This window comes from Cyclopterus lumpus, chromosome 5, assembly GCF_009769545.1.
Source record: "Cyclopterus lumpus isolate fCycLum1 chromosome 5, fCycLum1.pri, whole genome shotgun sequence".
NCBI classification, from domain to species: Eukaryota; Metazoa; Chordata; class Actinopteri; order Perciformes; family Cyclopteridae; genus Cyclopterus; species Cyclopterus lumpus.
In genome coordinates, this window is record NC_046970.1 from 3,537,881 (window position 1) to 3,554,355 (window position 16,475).

The 16,475-nt window shown below is 45.2% G+C and overlaps 2 protein-coding genes across 2 annotated transcripts; one reads left to right on the top strand and one right to left on the bottom strand.

Moving 5' to 3' along the window:
• Positions 1–115: 115 nt before the first annotated feature.
• LOC117731507 (opioid growth factor receptor-like) lies at positions 116–2,934 on the bottom strand. Its single transcript, XM_034533906.1, has 8 exons — positions 2,250–2,934; positions 2,059–2,121; positions 1,904–1,954; positions 1,743–1,797; positions 1,455–1,533; positions 1,311–1,377; positions 1,082–1,230; positions 116–972 (listed from the first exon to the last, which is right to left on the bottom strand). Exons 1-8 carry the CDS (start codon positions 2,838–2,840, stop codon positions 627–629), a joined length of 1,401 nt encoding a protein of 466 aa, XP_034389797.1. The 5' UTR covers positions 2,841–2,934; the 3' UTR covers positions 116–626.
• A 6,716-nt stretch (positions 2,935–9,650) lies between these two features.
• LOC117731248 (potassium channel subfamily K member 15-like) lies at positions 9,651–12,761 on the top strand. The gene is made up of 3 exons (XM_034533470.1): positions 9,651–9,933; positions 11,851–12,407; positions 12,543–12,761. Exons 1-3 carry the CDS (start codon positions 9,651–9,653, stop codon positions 12,759–12,761), a joined length of 1,059 nt encoding a protein of 352 aa, XP_034389361.1.
• The last annotated feature ends 3,714 nt before the right edge of the window (positions 12,762–16,475 follow it).

Genomic DNA, 16,475 nt, shown 5'->3' on the forward strand with positions numbered 1-16,475 from the left:
GTAGTTTTCTTCTACTGTGAATCTAATCACATTATTCTGCTTCATGCTTCTACTATAATATGAATACATGCCAGGGTGAGAGATCAGTGATCAAGAAAACAACCGGATGTGAACATACTGAATATGACATTTATTTATTAACCAGTCAAACTAGTGAGCAATTTGGCATACTTATATCCACACCACACCCACTTTTATTACACTACGGCTTTGTTTACAGGTTGGAATATATTGCATCTTTTGGTTTGTGAAAGTGAGCATAAAAACAAACAAGAATATAAGTCCAGAAACCTAAGTGTGAGAATTAAAGTAAACAAAAGCACTTGCATAATAACTGCACGATAAACCAATGCAGGACTTGGGAACATCAGCCAGGATTAGTAGCATCTGCCTCTACATCATTGGATAATAATACACCAACCGCCGCCCTCTAGTCTACTCCCATCTTTGCATCTCTGTAACATTCTCTCCATTCCCAAAACCGGACCGCATACCGGGGGAAAGAAACCACGGTCACGTCCATTTGCGAAGCATCCTGAACGACGACCAATATCGTGTTGTATCTCTGAGGGTGCCGTACGGTACAGTAGAGTATACATTAGTATAGAATGGGTTTCGGGCGGCGCTCAAGTTTCCTCGTCCTCGCTGTATTGACTCAACGGGTTCGGGTTGAGCTCGTTCCTGCCTTGAACTCCCCGTGACCACATCCTCTGGATCTTGCCGGGGCACCACACAAACTCCTCTTTACGGGAATAGCTCGAATAGGCAAACTTGAGGAGCCTCCTGCGTTCTTTCTTGTCGAGGACGGCGAACAGGAAGTAGCTGAGAACGCTGTCCTTGACGGCCGGGAGTTCTCCGTGGACGAGAGTCTCCTCCAGGAAGAAGTGGACCAGGGGGGCTTGGTAGTGAGGGTACCCCAGGGTTCCAAGGCACTTAAGGATGCGGGTGATGCGCAGGTTGTTATGGGTTCGACTGTCCAAGGACACACACACACACACACACACACACACACAAAAAGACATTACTTTGATGATTTCACTTCCCGTGAACAACTGGTTTGATTTAAAAGAAAAATAGTTACCAGTTCAGGTTGTGGAATCGGTCTTTCCAGTTGGACGCTCTCGTGACCTCGCCGGTTTTCTCATCCCGCAACTCGATACCGTAGAAGTCCAACATGAGCTTGTACGACGTCAACAGATTAGCCTTCGCCGCGTCGTTTTGACAAAACTCCTGAAGTAGAACCTCGAGTCAGAACGCGTGAAGAATTTATTTTTGAGGATTTTAAACTCGCTAGCTTTTAAGCAGTTTACCTGTATTTCTGCTTTTGTCAGAGTGCGGGCCTCGGAGTTCATCCCTGGTTCTTGCAGTGGGAACAACCTTGAAGAGAGACAAACGCCTTCTATGAACGGGAACTACACGTTTAACATGACACCTGTGATTATAGAGTAACTCACCACTGAATGTAGGAGTGGACAGACTCCAGTGAGGAATAATCTCCAAACCATTCGTGGTGGAAACTGTTTATATAGACACCTGAAATACAAAATATCAGGAGGAAATCAATGTGTAGATCGATGTTAGGATAGTTTCACAGATCAAGATTAATCCGGACTTCATCCTCTCCTTCTTTTTTCCTTATTCTTGATTCAAACCGTTGTTTTTTACAAATGCAGATGGATACGTACGCTGATCCGATAAACTTAGAGCTCGTTTAAGACTCGCGTTTGCAACTGTGGGCCTACCGTCAGGTTCTGAGCACTTCTTTCCGAGGTAGAACTGCAGATTGGGCTTGTCGTCCTGGTCGACAGAGGAGAGTTGCACCTCAATTTTTTAAATATATTAAATAACCATGTCATATAATATAAAGTCACAAAGACACACAGTCATCATTTTGTGTACTTACAGATACTCGGTTCAAGCGTTGCTGCCGCCTGATCTGGTATTGTGAGGAATTCTAAAAAGGGAAAAATGTGTGCTTGGTTAACATTCATACACAGGACTGTGTGTGTGTGCGTGTGTGTGTGTGTGTGTGTGTGTGTGTGTGTGTGTATAACTTACAGGGTAGCCATGTCTGTAGTTCTGCATGTCTCTTGCGGCACTTTCATACCTGCCGAACTTGAACTGGTACACAGAAAATAAATTAAAAGTAATTCCCCACATGAGCAAACAACTGATTTTATATATATATTTTGAAATATGAATATATGAATAAAGACACTATGAAACATTCCAGTGCAGCCCTCTCTCACATTACGCGCCGCTGGTCGCCTGGGCCTCGGGTGCGCGCCCCACTGAGGCTCCTCTGCCTCCCACGTTGAGTCATAGTCGCAGTACAGGTCGTCCGTGGGGTCAACTCGATACTCCTCGCCGTCAAACTCGCCCTCTTCTTCCTCAAACCTCGGCCGCTTGAGGGCAAAATCTCGGTCAGAGTCCGCAGTCCTCTTCCCGGCGGCGGCGGCGGCGGCCTCATGTTGACCCTCGGGGCGAGACTCCTCGACCTCCGGCGGGTCTCCGGCGTTACCTTCGAGCTCACCTGGGCCGCCGCTGCGCTCGAGCTCACCTGGGCCGCCGCTGCGCTCGAGCTCACTTGGGCCGCCGCTGCGCGCGAGCCGGTGTAGCGGAAAGACGTACGGGCCTATGAGAACGAGCGCTCGTTTCGCGCAGCGCCACAACAAACACGCGTTGCGCCCGCACCATTGAAAGGCGGAGTGAAGTCGGGTTAAGTTGAACGCGGCCATGAAGAGCAACACGAGCGCGTCGTCGAGTCGACGCAGCTGTGACACGATCATCTGCGTATCGGCCGGAACGCCGCGGAGCTGAAGCGTCTGTTTCACTTTCATTTCCTCGGAACTCAGAAGCTTCAGCCGAATGTCTGGAGTGAAAATAAAGAGAGAGACGGCACGCCTCCGTGGAGGAGTGAAAGGTTAAAACGGCCTTTACGTAACCGAGAGGTCAATACTTTCACTTTCACAAGTGTCACACGGGGAGGGGGGGTTACACACTCGCAACTGAGCAAAACAATTTGGAGGCTATATATATATATATATATATATATATATATATATATATATATATATATACATTATTACATATATATATATATATATATATATATATATATATATATACATTATTACATATATATACATTATTACATTTAGCTGACGTTTTTATCCAATACAATAATTGCATTAAACCATGAGTCCAAACTCAGAACAACAAGAATCAATCCATCCATCCATCCATTTTCAATACCGCTTATCCTCATTAGGGTCGCGGGGGCGCTGGAGCCTATCCCAGCTGACATAGGGCGAAGGCAGGGGACACCCTGGACAGGCCGCCAGTCCATCGAGGGCACATGTAGGGACATACAACCATTCACTCTCACATTCACACCTATGGGACATTTAGAGATCAATTAACCTGCAGCATGTCTTTGGACTGTGGGAGGAAGCCGGAGAGCCCGGAGAGAACCCACGCTGCCACGGGGAGAACATGCAAACTCCACACAGAAGGACCGCTCCGACTTGAACCCGCGGCCCTCTTGCTGTGAGGCGACAGTGCTAGCCACTACACCACCGTGCAGCCCCACAACAAGAATCAAGCAAGTACAATTTCCTCAATAAAGTTAAACTACAAAGTGCTAAGAGACATTTAAGTGCCACCAAAGTGCTACTACGGTGCTACCTTCCCTATATATTCATTCATATATATATATATATATATATATATATATATATTAGTAGTGCTCAACCTTTTTTTCAGTGAAGTTCAGAAAGGAGTGTTTTGGTAGATTATTTCTCTGTAGCTGTGCTTCTTGGCAACACATGTTATGCCGTTGGAAAGCCTGTTTAAATTAATAAATTGTAAAATTGCCAATATGTCTGGTTACTGATAGACTTCAATCCCCTAAACGACGCCAGACAAGAGCCGATAGCAACGGCGGAATAAGAGTTGCAAGATTTTGCACATTTTGAATGGACGCTGTCACTCAGCTGTGCTGCTCATCACATAAATGTTCCTTGTGGGCCACTGTTTAAAAGGGAAATAAATATTAATAATAATAATATACCGACAGTATAACATGTATTGCCAAGAAGCATTGTTACAACAGTGTATAATATACCAAAACACGAATTTACTAACTTTTTGTTTGTTTTTTAAATTTATGAATTACATACCTTCACAATCTTATACTTCCACAGTTTTATGACAAAATGCAACGTTTCAATTCAAATGGAATCAAATAGTTATTGGCCTCACCGTTGAGGTGCCATGGTGGTCCAACAGAATCTATTTGAACAGTGATGCGACACAAAAAAGTTATTTAACAACAAAGTCAGTTACTACACATCTGAACTGAAGCAGCAACGTGAATATTTATTGTATATAAAGTTTCATACATAATACATATTATGATATTGTTTCTAATATAAATACATGCTTAGAAGGTTTGTTGAACATTTATTAATTGTGCTACTCAGTAAATAAACTCTATAAATACACTACATACAGGTTACATGAACATATTGTATTCTATTTGACAAATTAAATTATTTCTCGTTCAGCCTGAACCGCCTGTTTCCTTGATTTCTGAGCAGATACAAACAGCTGTGCGTGTGTGTGTGTGTGTGTGTGTGTGTGTGTGTGTGTGTGAGGAGCTTCCTGAACCATCAGGACAGAAAAAGCAGATGGAAACAAACTACGTCCTCCGTGCTGGTGGGGACGGGCCCTCCTCATTGTCCCGACGGATGGGGCGTGTGGTGTTGGGGTGGAGATACAGGGAGGACCGTCCTCACTGGGTCTCGGACTCTGGGGTGCTGAGAGAGGTTCAGAGGTCTGCTGGGTCTGCGTTGTCCTGGGATGACAGGTTGGTGGATGTCCACCCTCAGCTGCCCCAAGAGTGAGACAAAAGCCCAGAGGAGTCCTGCCCTGTGAGACACAAACACAAGAGATGAATACTATTGAACTCATGTTCCTGTGGTCCTACATCCTCTTCTCATCTGGTCCTGTGGTCCTACATCCTCTTCTCATCTGGTCCTGTGGTTCTCCATCCATCTCATTTGGTCCTGTGGTCCTCCATCCTCTTCTCATCTGGTCCTGTGGTCCTCCATCCTTCTCATCTGGTCCTGTGGTCCTCCATCCTCTTCTCATCTGGTCCTGTGGTCCTACATCCTCTTCTCATCTGGTCCTGTGGTCCTCCATCCTTCTCATCTGGTCCTGTGGTCCTCCATCCTCTTCTCATCTGGTCCTGTGGTTCTCCATCCATCTCATTTGGTCCTGTGGTCCTCCATCCTCTTCTCATCTGGTCCTGTGGTCCTCCATCCTTCTCATCTGGTCCTGTGGTCCTCCATCCTCTTCTCATCTGGTCCTGTGGTCCTCCATCCTTCTCAGCTGGTCCTGTGGTCCTACATCCTCTTCTCATCTGGTCCTGTGGTCCTGTGGTCCTCCATCCGTCTCATCTGGTCCTGTGGTCCTCCATCCTTCTCATCTGGTCCTGTGGTCCTCCATCCTCTTCTCATCTGGTCCTGTGGTCCTCCATCCTTCTCAGCTGGTCCTGTGGTCCTACATCCTCTTCTCATCTGGTCCTGTGGTCCTCCATCCGTCTCATCTGGTCCTGTGGTCCTCCATCCTCTTCTCATCTGGTCCTGTGGTCCTCCATCCTTCTCATCTGGTCCTGTGGTCCTCCATCCGTCTCATCTGGTCCTGTGGTCCTCCATCCTCTTCTCATATGGTCCTGTGGTCCTCCATCCTTCTCAGCTGGTCCTGTGGTCCTACATCCTCTTCTCATCTGGTCCTGTGGTCCTCCATCCTCTTCTCATCTGGTCCTGTGGTCCTCCATCCTTCTCATCTGGTCCTGTGGTCCTCCATCCTCTTCTCATCTGGTCCTGTGGTCCTCCATCCTTCTCATCTGGTCCTGTGGTCCTCCATCCTCTTCTCATCTGGTCCTGTGGTCCTCCATCCTCTTCTCATCTGGTCCTGTGGTCCTCCATCCTCTTCTCATATGGTCCTGTGGTCCTCCATCCTTCTCAGCTGGTCCTGTGGTCCTACATCCTCTTCTCATCTGGTCCTGTGGTCCTCCATCCTCTTCTCATCTGGTCCTGTGGTCCTCCATCCTTCTCATCTGGTCCTGTGGTCCTCCATCCTCTTCTCATCTGGTCCTGTGGTCCTCCATCCTTCTCATCTGGTCCTGTGGTCCTCCATCCTCTTCTCATCTGGTCCTGTGGTCCTCCATCCTCTTCTCATCTGGTCCTGTGGTCCTCCATCCTCTTCTCATCTGGTCCTGTGGTCCTTCATCCTCTTCTCATCTGGTCCTGTGGTCCTCCATCCTTCTCTTCTGGTCCTGTGGTCCTCCATCCTCTTCTCATCTGGTCCTGTGGTCCTCCATCCTCTTCTCATCTGGTCCTGTGGTCCTCCATCCTCTTAGACTTTCCTTAACGTTAGACATCTGTCTGGTTCAGCCACCTTCACCTAACAACAATAAACAGAGCGACTCAAATATGAACACAGTGAAAAAGACTCTGGCCACTCTAATTGTATTTGAGTCTGAACATGTTTTTGTGAGTCTTCTGACCTACAGGTGCTTATCATTTATTAATTAAACATAACACTGCAAGGGATCTGTATACCGTGGCCTCTTTTCAATGTTCCAGCCACGATATCAAAATAATACATCTGTTTACCGTTATTGTTTTGGGTTGTTTCTTTGCTTTTTACCTACCCAGAACCCCAAAGCAGAGGTAGTCTACTCACCAGGACATTCACAGGAAGAAACATATAGACCCGATTTAGTTTCAACTCGGTGCTCTCAAACCGCAAATATCTCTATGACAGTAATTAAAGAAACACAAAAAGACTGCAGTCAGCGTCGATTTACTGTCATTTGAGGAAACAGTGATCCGCATAAAAAAAAAAGAAAAGAAGAAGAAATACAACACTCCATCGTCGCACCGGGTTCCTCGACCTGAATGTCGCACCTCTCCCTGAAGGTGGCGTAGAGTGATGGAAGACCACGTCCGTGCCCTTTTGGCTAATAAGGCTCAAAGGACTGTTCACATTATAGCTGCAAAGTTCAAGCCTGTTTCCCTCTGTGACACGGATGACTTGTCATCAAAAAAGATACTCGCCTGCAAGCTCATATAAAGCCTTGTTTAAAAAAAAAAATCTTTTATTATTCAACAGGCTTTGAAAAGATGCTGCGTTTTTTTGTTTTTTGAGACCGAAATCGACCGTTTCTCTGTAACATACGGTCATCATAACGGCCGTTATCAACCCGCTGTTATCGGTGTAAAGATAGCATCGTGTTTGCAGTATATTCCCCGGCCTTTTCTACGGGAATGGCACGTGGACAGATGAGTGTCTCGACGGCAGCGAGTGGACATCCTGCTCTTAATGTCTTCCTGTGGAAGATAAAGGGATGTATGAAATGTCCCGAGAGATATGAGATGAGCACATCAGATAATGCGCCATCATTACTTCACGGCCGGAGAGTTGTTTACCTTTCGGGATTTATTACAAAATAGTCACTTGTCCTTCGCAGTGATTGCACATGTTTACTGCTGGATGGGGTGCTAATGAGTCCTGCAACACGGAAATGAGCGTTTTAGCACTTCCTGTTCCCTCGTCTCAAAGGCAATGGGCTTTTGATGGCTGACATTATGTGGTAAACACAGGCTTAAAGGGACAGCTCACAGGCTTAAAGGGACAGCGCACACATCAAAATACATCTTTCCTCTTAGCCGTAGTGCTATCGCCGCCATAGAGATGTCTGCCTCGAACATCGGCTTGATCAAAGCCCCCCCGACCCCCCCAGACCGAGGGCATTTGGTATGAAGACCTGTCTATGGACAATATCTCCAAAACTATAGGCAACTCACATCCAAATGATCTAGATTCATCAATAGCACAAGTAGAGGAAAAATATGTATTTTTGATTTTTTGGTGAACTGTACCTTTAAGAGATTTGAATGTTTTGTTCTACAAAATAAAAATGTCTTATAGTATAATACCCCTCTTGTGCATTTCGAAGCTTTTACGTGTCTTTAAAAAAAGGCGGTTGCTAACAAGTAGCTAAACGAGATTACAAAACACCATCACGCCGTGGTCGAGTATGTTTATAGCCCGTAGCTTTTTTACTTTCTGGTGATTACATTTATGCAAAAAAGGCTCACATCCATATTCTTATAGAAAAAGCCATTGGCGTTCTGTCAAGGCGACCAATGCAATGCAAACTTCTGGGTTACACTAAATACACTATCGCCAATTCTATTGACCCTTTCTTCTGCGGGTCCATTTGTTTCCTGCAAACGATGTGAAATCTACATAAAGAACTGCTGTTGAATAATACTGCTGTAAGCACCGCGCGCTCTCATTAAGTGGACTCTGGCAAGTCTATTATCTCCCAGGGAACTGCTTTCAAAAGGAGATAATTGCTCTTACCGCCAGTGGGAGGAAAAGAATCGAGACTTGTCTGCGTGCTATACGCTGTTAACATCTGCTGGGCTATAGATTCATTTGTGCTTACCAAAGCAGGATGAGGTCCTGCGCTGTCTCCGGAAGATAAAAACACAGTGTAGAGATAGCCATATGTTTTATATGGAATGGAGGCAATGCACGTGGATTCAAAAGACAGATCTCAGGCTTCTTTTTTATGGCCTGGTTTAGTGCATGAATGGGTTCCCTGCAAATTGGAACGTCTTCTCCGAAATAGATGGGAACTTCACACAGGATATGAAATAACTGTCCATGGAGCTCCAGCAGTCAGGCCCGTTGGCCCAGCGGACGCCACTGAGGGCCTCCACCAACCCGTCTGCACCGACACGGCAACCCTGCAGACGCACAGATCGCCCTGTCCTGCCCCTCTCCTCCTCCGTCTGTGCGGTGGACTTGGTTAATGACTCAGGGACTAAGTGTGCTCGATAAAGGTCAGCGGCGCCACCGGCTAATGCTTCATCGCTCAGAGAAATACTTTAGCCGAGCGTATGTTGTGAACGCTCCGCACATGAACGCTTCACAGGGCAAAATAATCAAGAGAGTAGAAGTCTGGAAAAGCACAGCTGTTTCGCACACGCACACACACACACACACACACACACACACACACACACACACACACACACACACACGCACACACTCAGGATCAGTGATTAACAGTTGGGAGAGTCGGTCTGAAAAAGTTTGCAGCAAAATTTGCCCAATATTTATATAAAGGGTTACAGAAAGGGGGATGATTAACACATTTTAATTAACTACATTTACAGACAGGGATTAATTATAATATTTCTTTCTGCTTTAGTTATTTCCGTAAAGCTCTCCACAAATGAACATTCACACAACATAACCACTTGTGAATACCAATAATATAATATCAAGGACACCAAGATACTTTTAGATGCTCATGCAATGTCATTTGTTGTTGTTGTTGTGCCTAAAAACAAAGATAAAGTCTGCTATAGGGATTATTTAACCAATGATGGGACTTCTGATGGTAATTGCTGTAGCTCCAGATCTCAAGGGATGAAAACATGCGCGTGCACGCACCCCTGTTCAGTTTATAACTTTCTCTGTACGTCCGAGCAGGGCGTGCTCCTTCCTTCCTTCCGTCCTTTCCTCCTTCCTTCCCTTCCTCCGCGCGCACTCCGGAGTTGAGGATGAAGACGCAGAACATCAGGACCCTCTCTCTCATCCTCTCCATCCTTTGCTACCTGCTCGTCGGAGCCGCCGTGTTCGACGCGCTGGAGTCGGACAGCGAGAGTTCAAGGAAGAGGGCGCTGGAGCAGAAGCTGCACGAGCTGAAGCAGAAGTACGGCTTCACGGAGGAGGACTACGGGGACGTGGAGAGGGTGGTCCTCCAGTCCGAGCCGCACCGCGCCGGGAGGCAGTGGAAGTTCGGCGGCTCTTTTTATTTTGCCATCACTGTGATCACAACAATTGGTAAGTATATGCTTTACGATTTCTCCCTATACCCACTTCTAAAAAAGACCCTTACAGGACAAGCAGCTCAAATATAACTGAAGTTTCCCCATGCCGTGTATCTATTCCCATTGATTTGCACCTTGTAAACAATAACTATGTTGACTTAACATAGTCCCCCCCCCCAGTAGGACTGATAGTAAACACGTAAAGAAAGATTCACAGGGGTTACAATGATTTCTAATAAAAGAAATTATCAAAACATTAAGAAAACTTGTTGTTTAAAACGTCTCATATCTCCTCATACAATATGTTTCTCTGTAAAATACACTGTTCCCATCTTAAAACCTCATGCAGGGTTCAAACTTGTGACATTATATGTTTCAGTGGGACAGGGTCCTGAGTGAGCATTGATGTGGGAGGACAATTTAATTTAGACCTGAAGCCACATTTTGATGAAAATATCTCCGGGACATATTGAGCATATGGAGAGAGTATAATGGACTTTTTAGAATGTTCAATATATTTTCGTTATTTAAACAGCACGATGGCACAAGAGCAGCTGAATTTCCCTTTTGAAATACATGGCAAAAAATACCCCCCCCCAAAATACATTTCAATTTTAGTTTCACTCACAATGTACCGTGTGCAAAAGGGACTTGATGTTCTGATGGGGATTCAATCAAATGTAACCAGTGTGTGAGAATGCAACAGCTCGTAGTTTGGCAGTGTGATGACGTAGACATGGTGTTAAAACATGACGCCTCTCCAATCAGTGTTCCTATTGGCTGATTGACCACTTCCGGTCAGTAAAAGTTGAACAGGTGAACTCTGAGCCGACTGGAGCCGACTGGAGATCGCACCCGAGACGGGCAACGCGAGAGGTGAATGAGGGGGCGGAGCCAACATCGTCGGACAGAAGTGTACCGTCGCCGCACCTTTAGGGTGGGAGGGGCTACACCTGTGTGCGTGCGCAGGGGTGTTGGTGACGAAAAGGTGTTGATGATATAAAGTTGTAATACAAGATTAATTGTCTTGTATTACACATTTGTATTAGCACGTTTTCTCTCTGTCTACCCAACTTGCACTCTTTTTTAAAGCTGCATGTATCACGTTTTGGCCAGTAGGGGGCAGAAGAAGATCTAAAAACGCATTTCTGTAGACTTTGCCCATGGGAATTACCCACAATTCATAGCAATGCGACGTTAAACTCGGGGTTACCAGTGAAAGCATGGAGACGCAAAAAAAAAAAAAAGAAGTAAACAAAGAGGACTGGTGCTCAGAAACATTAAGTATTAAAGATGAAACATCAAAACACATGAAATCAGAGGAGTGTAAACAGAGATTTTATTACACCGATTTATTTATTGAAGCTCATTTGTCAAAAAACGAGTAAATAGATTACATGAAATGACCTCTCATCTCGTGAGGAGACTGGAAGACTTTCAAATCGGGGATTAAAAAGTATAAAATAAATACACACAATTGTACATCATATTTTTTGATGTTTTCATGGAAACGTGATATGTTGCAGCAAATTGCTGTCCCGTTTGTCTTTACTATTTAGTAGTATTATATAAATGTATATTTGAGGGTTCAGGGTTTACGGCCTTAGGGGGGACACTGGGATCGGGCCTTAGACCTTCTTCCCCAGCTACATGTCGGTGGTCCTCTGGGGTTGATGATAACTCTTAGTGATTGTGTCACGATGAGCAGGTTTACATTAAGCGTATGATTCCGTGATGATGTGAAAATATTGATTCACGAAGGCTCAAACTATAAATCCATTCACTAAATCAAACCTGTTGTGTTTGAATCAGTGTTTAAGACCTGCTTTTAACTGAGAAGCAGAGACTCGACACTCGCTGAAGACTCTTTCTAGACGTGAAACCGTAGCCCGTGACATTGTGTGACCTGCGATATACTGTGACTTTGTAGGTTATGGCCACGCTGCTCCACGCACTGATGCTGGCAAGGCCTTCTGTATGTTTTACGCAGTCTTGGGCATCCCTCTCACCCTGGTCATGTTCCAGAGCCTGGGCGAGAGGATCAACACCGCTGTCCGCTACCTCCTGCGCAGAGCCAAGCAGGGCCTGGGTTTACGGAAGACGGAGGTGTCCATGGGGAACATGGTCCTGGTGGGTCTGCTGCTGTGCATGGGCACCTTGTGCGTCGGAGCCGCGGCTTTCTCCCACTTTGAGGACTGGACCTTCTTTAATGCCTACTACTACTGCTTCGTCACCCTCACCACCATCGGGTTTGGGGACTTCGTGGCCCTGCAGAAGACAAATGCCCTCCAGAAGCGACCTCCCTACGTGGCCTTCAGCTTCATGTACATTTTGGTGGGGCTGACAGTCATCGGGGCTTTTCTTAACCTGGTGGTCCTGAGGTTTCTCACTGTCAACACCGAGGAGCCTGCAGGCGGAAGGGCTGACGCGGGGTTGGAGGAGCAGGGGGACGGGGAGCTGTCGGGGGCGGAGGCGGAAACTGCTGCCGTCGGCTATAAAGGCCGCGAAGACGGACACAGCAGCAACCTGAGCCTCCTTCCCATGGAGGGGGGCAGCAGCTGCACCAATCTGCTCGCCTCTCCCCGAGAGGAGCGCAGACTTGTTTCCTCCGAGCGGCCGAAGCTCTCGGAGCCCTGCGCACTCGGGGCCTTGTTCTCCTGCATGTGCTGTGGCCCGGACATTTACGAGAGCCCGGCCCACGGCGGCCACAGCAACCCCGTCTTTTATAACTCCATCTCCTACAGGGTGGATCACGCCTCCTGCAGCTCCTGCAACGCGTCGTCACAGGCCTCCCCCTTTCTGGGCGAGAACGATCCCCACGCCAGGAGGAAGTCGTTATAACTCCCTGACCCCTTTGACGTATTGGCTTTTGTTTCTTGACTTTTCATGCACACCACAGGCCTCTGATCTTCTGCTGCGTGGCTTTCATGAATGTAGCATGTCGTTAAAATCCATTTTCAGTTTAGAATATATTTTTTCACAATAAATATTACTGCAAAAGAGAAATGTGTTTAAAAAAAAAAAAAAAAAACGTATTAAAGTATGTGATACCCATGTTTCCCCCCAATTACTGACCCAATATACTGTGTGTGTTGTGAAAAAAGGTGTTCTGCAAGAAATGTGTGTAAATGTGCCCGGGAAAAGGCTCGGTTATCTGCATTAATATTTTAAGTGTCACACTTTCTGCAGCGTTGTCACCTGTGACCTTCAGTTATTTCCACTCGGTCATTATCAGTGTCTTCCAGTAGGAACGTACACTCCGTCGCTGTGGTCGGTTCCCTTGGTTACATTTCCATCCTCATTGCTCACTGCGGTGGAAAACTGGGGACAGACACGTACAGTACAGTGAGCGCTGATTATCTGAAGGCAGCATCCAGTCCAGAGCGCGTTCTCCGTGATGAATGAGTGTGTCAACAAAGGATGGATATACGAGCAGTTGCACTGAAAAGTCGCAAATTAGAAATGTCTCCAAAGGAGTGTTTAATTGCCTTTTTTCTGATGTGTGTTTGAATAACACAGTGCTATTATTCACACTGGGTTCTTAATCCAAGCATGAGACAAATAAATGGTCTTTCCCCCTGCACAGTTTAATGTATACATGAAATGCCTTATTGTGTACAATAAGGCATTTCCTCAAAATGTACTTCAAAGGGCACTGATTTTACACAGAAGTCAGTTCACAGGTCATGATGAGTACGACTCTGTGGCCTTGGAGGAGCTTAGAATAGAGTCTGAAAACATGATGACGTCATCAGGCGATGACATCATTACGGTTGACTTGAATTGGGCTCGGTAATTGAACATTTATAACAGAAAAGCCTGCGTTGCAAACTGGAGATGGGGAAATGTGGGCATTAATTAAGCAGGCAGGGAGGCTGCTCTGTGGCTCATTTTAAAATCAGAAACGCTCCCCAAGATGGCTTCATTTGCATTTATCAAATCCTCCTGTTAATATTTCAGGAATATGTATTCAACCTGTACTTTGACCTCCCTGTGGAGGGTCAACTTGAGGATCACTTAAGTTTTGCATTTTATTACATTATTAACCGAAAACTCGAGTGGTAACCCACCAGTGTTTCACTTCCTCTTGTTCCCATTTCCGACACTAGGGGGCAGCATTGGTCTACGTAAACGCCAGGAAGACTTCTGAAACACAAAAATGTATGAAACCACAAGGATAGCAGTGATGTAAATACACCATATATATATATATATATATATATATATATATATATATATATATATATATATATATGTGTGTGTGTGTGTGTGTGTGTGTGTGTGTGTGTCAGCGCACAGGAGATGTGACTGTTAGCGTTGTTATGGAATTAAAGCACGACAGCAGGAACTATGACTTATGAGATGTTCGGATGCTATATACGCGAGCACACGCCTTTCAGCAGTCGAGCGTACAGATACATATGAGCCCCCCCCCAGAAAGGAAATGTCTGAACAATGAACACAAAGATCACTATTTTTGTGAGCGATGAAAGCTGCTGTCTAATTTGCATAATTACCCCCATTAATATTGCAGATGGTGCTTCACTTTATTCTGTTGTGATGCCTAAGAGGCCTCATCATATCTGTGACTGTTGCAGCACCGGCACTCTGGGCCCGAAAGCCTCGGAAAGTGTGCACACAGACCCCCAACACAGAAGAGGCCTATGCTGGTGTACAATGAGTTGCACGTGCAGAATGAGTGGCTTCACTTTGTCCGTGTTGTTACAGGTGGTGAGCTGAGGGTGGTGGTAGTGATCTTCTTTTCTTTTTTTTTTTAAAGTAGCCACATCCTGTGGTGAGTTCAGTTTCCATACACACACACACAACCATCTGATCACATTGAAATCATTTCTTTGTCTTCTTTAATGATGAATCTTCACACGGGTTCCCCAGTAAGCTCTGCTGAGGTTGCCGAACATTATGCTGTTGGCAAAAAAAATAAATAAAAATCTATAAACTTGTAATTCAAAATGGTAAAAAGCCCACACAGCAATGCTCGAGTTCATTAGAAAAACAACAATAACCTTCAGTTGAACTTAGTGTTCATTGATTACGGTGTTGAATTCATCACCAAAGCAACGCATGTTTATCCTCTGCTGTATCGTCGCTGTTCAGGGCCGAGAGAGTAGGTGAATGATTGATTATATTTTTTAGAGATTTCCCTTTGTGAACACACCCTGTTAAGTCATTACCGTCCCGTGTTGAAGGACCTTTGCGTGGTCAGGGGTATCAGATTAAATGGGAAACAAGCCGTTGGTTCAAGCGGAGTGCAACTCTTCTCTTTGTAAAGGGTAAATAATACATTTCATATGGCATAAATAAGGGCAGGGACGTTCATAATACAAGCCGCGTGCAAATTAAGTATTCATGAATGTATAAATAAACTGAACCAATAACGGGTGCCATGTTTTGATTATGGAGAAATGTGTTTGTGTGCACTGCATTCACAGTCGTTCAAGAGGAGCTCTGAGATTGCTTTCTCGGATGTTTATCAGTATGCAAACGCAGACTCTGCGCGGCTCACAGTGAAAACAATGAAAGATTAAGGAACTAAAAACAAGTGTCGTATTTATTGGGATTGATTAAATAAGTAGGAATTAGGATTCAGTTGGAGAGCATTGAGAAAACAGACATTAATAGGAGTTCATTGGTTGGGTAATTGCTCATTAGTTTCAATTTCCAGCCAATTTGCTGCTTGTGTCGAACAGCGTAATAAAGGCTGTTTTTACTCCGTGGTTGTCTCCTCCAATCAGACGCCGGGTTGGAAACTGTGTGTCTTTGACATTATGTGTCAAAAGGATCACGCTGCTCGATCACTTGCAGTTCAAATTAGCATAATATATATATTTATAAAGGAGACGGCTAAATGATGGGCCTACATCTCTGCAATAATGACATCGACATTTGAGAACAGTTATCATAAGTAAAGTGAATAAAACCACCCTCTGTGTTTGTTCATAATGTCCATGTCACCTCCCGGCTAGCAGACCCGAGCCACATTAATGTGCTCTGGGTGTTTGACTTACTGGTCAAACAAGACACTGTCAAACACTTCCTCGTCTTTCCATTTTAATGCAAAATGCCACGCTGACTTTATGTCCTAGAGAAGCTGAGGTGTTTTCACACGTATGTTTGGTCCAGACTGAAACGACTGTTGGATTTATCGTAACAGAATTTTTCGCAGAGCCATTCACGATGCCCAGAAGATGAAGCCTTTTGTTGATCAATGATTCTTCTTCTAGCGCTACCCTGATGTTGACATTTGTGGTTTAGAGCAGGCGGGCAGAACTGTCTGCGGTCTGATGTGTTCAATGCCTTGAACTTGCAGTCCTTCTTCTGGCCAGCAGGGTGCGACTCCTCTGGTTTGCGAAAAAAAAGAAGACAGATTCTATGAGAAAATTTGCACTTGCTTTATAAGTAAACATCGTAAACATGAGGTTATGGTCTTAAGTAGTCTTCAATAAAGCATTTAGTCAACATTGGTCCCATTTACAGTAAAATAGTCTTCAGTTTATGAAAGTTATTTGTAACATGTGTGTCACCTAAAAAGAATCT